Here is a 3425-nt window from a genome sequence, read left to right as displayed (position 1 = left end):
AATACTTTGCATTTTACGCATTTTGAAGATAGAAATTATCTGCACATGCCATATATTAAATAAAAGTTAATTTTGCAGATAAAATTTGAGTATTTGTATAGAGGAAGGGCCCAAAAATTTCTTTTGCACCAGGGCCCCCAATTTGTATGGACCGGCCCTGTTTGTGGAGCTCCCAGTGCCACAGGATAGCGACGGCCACCGATTCCCGGACCGCCTCCCGCACCGCAGCAGCGCTGCCCCCGCAACCCACGAGCGCCGCTTCCGTCAAGACTCCTCTTTGCCTACGATTTTGATCGACGCCATATAACGGCAGATCGGGTATTTCGCCTTTCCTATATTAATTAATTAATCCACACATTTTCTGAAACGATATGTAAATCCACATGATGACCCTGAAATTTACCCGGAAATCCGTTCAGTTCAAACGACCCTATGCAGGTTAATCCCCTCCCGTGATGTTTCAACAGATTGAAGCGAAATATCGGATAGGGATCTGGAACAAACGAACAGATAGAATCCATGTCATCAATCCCCTCCTTTGGAAGGGCGTTAGTTTTCATCTCCGTAAAACTCTTTCCTTTCCCGGTGGGCGGCGGGTGGTTTAGCTGAGGGCGGCGGATCTCCGTCGGTGCCTTGCTGTGCTTCATTCCTCCTCTCTTCCTGCATCCGTCTAGTGAACCCCGCTGAGACGGTCGAAGATGGGCGGCTGCTGCTGCTGCTTCCCCTCTAAACCTCGCAGGGAGAACCCAATGCACCCGGCCGCAGAGCCGCTCATCCCGGGGAAGCCGAATCACGCCCCTCCCCACCATCAGCCGCCCCCGGTGATCGCCTCCACTGACGAGGTCGAGCTCTCTTTCCTTTTCGTCCTTGGGATCTGCTTGATGCGATAGGATCAGACAGTATAGGTTCAGAACTACGGTTTGATTCTACCAAGATGCATCTGACTGTGGTTGCCGGTGACTGATATTTGCAGGGTAAGGGTAAAGACGCCGTCGTGCGCCTCAAGACCGGCTTCGAGCGTTTCAAGACGAATATTTTTGAGTACGTTCTGACGTCCAAAGAATTGTGTGGATGTGTTCAATTTAGATTTGTGCTGAATTTAACTTGTTATTTTGTGGTGTTAATCGCTACTTGGCAGCAAGAATCCGAAGCTGTTTGAACCGCTTAAGAAGGACCAGTCCCCCAAGGTATGTTCAATCAAACTGATGCATGGTAAAAGAACACCTCTGTTTTTCGATGTGCCCATTGAGTGCACTCTGTATGTTGTCTCTACCGAGCTGGTAGCTCTGCAGCTTGTGAAATTTCTTAGTAGTAGAAAACTTGGAATTTGATCCAAGGCTGTATACGTGGATACTGCTGTTGATACCATGGGAATCAGATACCTAAGCAGGCCTTGAAGAATGCGGCGGTGTGCATGAAAATCAAACATACTACATAAACCAGTCAGATATGAAACATGACTACAAAGCAATATTCTGTAGCTGTTAGAAAATAGCAACCCCGTATATCAATTCCTCATTGGTGACATTGCTATTTGGGCCTAGGCTGTGCTTGACCATCATGATTCACTCTCGGGCTACCTATGTTTTGGTATAAGGCTGATGTGCATGTGTGCTGGTAGCCTACAACACTTAATTCGTTCTTGCTTGCAGTACATGGTGTTTGCATGCGCTGACTCACGAGTGTGCCCAACATTAACCCTCGGACTGAAGCCAGGCGAGGCCTTCACTGTTCGGAATGTTGCCGCCATGATTCCTGCCTACCAAAAGGTTCTTTATTCTCTACATTTATTTATTTATGTATTGTCATGGACTATTTGTAACATTGTTATGTGTATTTGAGATGTATACTGAGCTGGACATCTGCTTGTTTGTTGCAGACCAGGCACTGCAGCATTGGGTCAGCCATCGAGTTTGCCGTGGTTGTCCTCAAGGTAGTTTCTTCATTGTGATTTTAATATCCTTCCGAACAAAGACACCAAAGCTCAATTTTGTTGAGGAATACAACTGGCTCATGTAGTTTTGCAATTTAAATATTTATGCTATGTGACAAGATTGATTACTTCTAAATTAGTAGTCAATCTGGTAATGACTTCATGCCTTCAATCTTTCGTTTGAAAAAACCATGTACTACAAGCAAAAAACATTGGGCTAACCTGTGTATTTGGGCACACGTTGGGCGGTTGTTTCATGTAGCCTTTCTAATTTGTCCTAGATATGATCCAATAAAATAAAGACTTTTTTTTTCTCTCTCCTTGAGTTCATGTATGCTCTTCTTAAGAGAAATAGGCTCCCTTTTATGGGCATATATCGTGTCAAATGCAAATGATGTTATTGGTGTTGTGTCGGGGCCAAGCTAGAAAAGGTGAAGTGATGTGCTCAGAGAAGAGGAACTCTCATTAGAGGGGAAATGTATGATATCTCTCATTTAGGGGAAACTGTATGATCTCTCTCATTAGGGAATAAATATACGTTCCCTTATAGCCTCCCTCAAGTTAATATGTGTGCAATAGCCATTCTACTCAGTCAAAGTATCATCCGGACAGTTTATGAAGTTCATAATGTGTCTAATGATTCTAATATGGAAAAAGGACTGTTTCAGATTATAGTTTATCGTTCGGAGTTGGTATGGTCTGTAGAACTCCATTAGTTGTATGTTACTCAGCCGAAAGGGATACACTGCATATTTTGTACTTGCGCTTGCTACCAATTATAAAAGTCGGTATATTTTCCATGAAAACCACAAGTTCATCTACATCCATCTGGCAGGTTGAGTACATTGTTGTGATTGGTCACAGCCGCTGTGCTGGAATTAGGGAGCTACTCTCACTGAAGGACAAAGGGCCTAACGCCTAGTAAGTAAATGTCTCCATGCTTATTATGCACCAAAAACAAACCATATATACGCAAGGGTCCAGATAAGGGGTTGTCTGGATCAGTGAAGTGAAAACATGGATTCAGTGTTAATTTGTCCTCCCACACTTTTTTATTGAGTTTCATGGTTTGTTTTGTTACGTAGCCACTTCATCGAGGACTGGGTGAAGATCGGTATGAATGCCAAGAACAAGGTTCAGAGAGAAAATAGGTTGTTGCCTTTTGACGACCAGTGCACTGTACTTGAAAAGGTACAATTGCTTAAAACATTCCATTTCTTGTTAAGCAGAACTGTGGGTCAATTGTTCAAAACTGGTTTCCCTCATCTAACTATCCTTTGGGCACTCCTCGTCTGTAGTTAACTAACCATTCCATAGCCGGATAAGTACTGATTCTGCATTCGTGAATGGTGTGCAGGAGGCTGTCAATGTGTCCCTTAGAAATCTGGACTCCTACCCATTCGTCAAGGATAGAATGAGAAAGGGCACACTGCATTTGATTGGTGCACGCTACGACTTCGTCCACGGCAGCTTCGAGACATGGGAACTCTGA

General features: G+C 44.1%; 1 protein-coding gene across 1 annotated transcript; it reads left to right on the top strand.

Moving 5' to 3' along the window:
• The first annotated feature begins 611 nt into the window (after positions 1 to 611).
• LOC124663457 (carbonic anhydrase, chloroplastic-like) lies at positions 612 to 3425 on the top strand. Its single transcript, XM_047201156.1, has 8 exons — positions 612 to 842; positions 980 to 1041; positions 1139 to 1187; positions 1653 to 1769; positions 1880 to 1933; positions 2769 to 2854; positions 3019 to 3124; positions 3291 to 3425. The coding sequence occupies exons 1-8, from the start codon at positions 699 to 701 to the stop codon at positions 3423 to 3425; spliced, it is 753 nt and encodes a 250-aa protein (XP_047057112.1). The 5' UTR covers positions 612 to 698.

Source organism: Lolium rigidum, chromosome 6, assembly GCF_022539505.1.
Source record: "Lolium rigidum isolate FL_2022 chromosome 6, APGP_CSIRO_Lrig_0.1, whole genome shotgun sequence".
Classification (NCBI taxonomy): Eukaryota; Viridiplantae; Streptophyta; class Magnoliopsida; order Poales; family Poaceae; genus Lolium; species Lolium rigidum.
This window is presented reverse-complemented; position numbering and strand designations above follow the sequence as displayed.

What these genes read in the sequence shown, in the direction of transcription:
- LOC124663457 (XM_047201156.1), top strand. Translation starts at nt 699, where the DNA reads ATGGGCGGCTGCTGCTGCTGCTTCCCCTCTAAACCTCGCAGGGAGAAC. An exon ending in GACAAAGGGCCTAACGCCTA is followed by an intron (nt 2,855 to 3,018) that starts GTAAGTAAATGT and finishes TTTGTTACGTAG; the next exon opens with CCACTTCATCGAGGACTGGG. An exon ending in AGTGCACTGTACTTGAAAAG is followed by an intron (nt 3,125 to 3,290) that starts GTACAATTGCTT and finishes AATGGTGTGCAG; the next exon opens with GAGGCTGTCAATGTGTCCCT.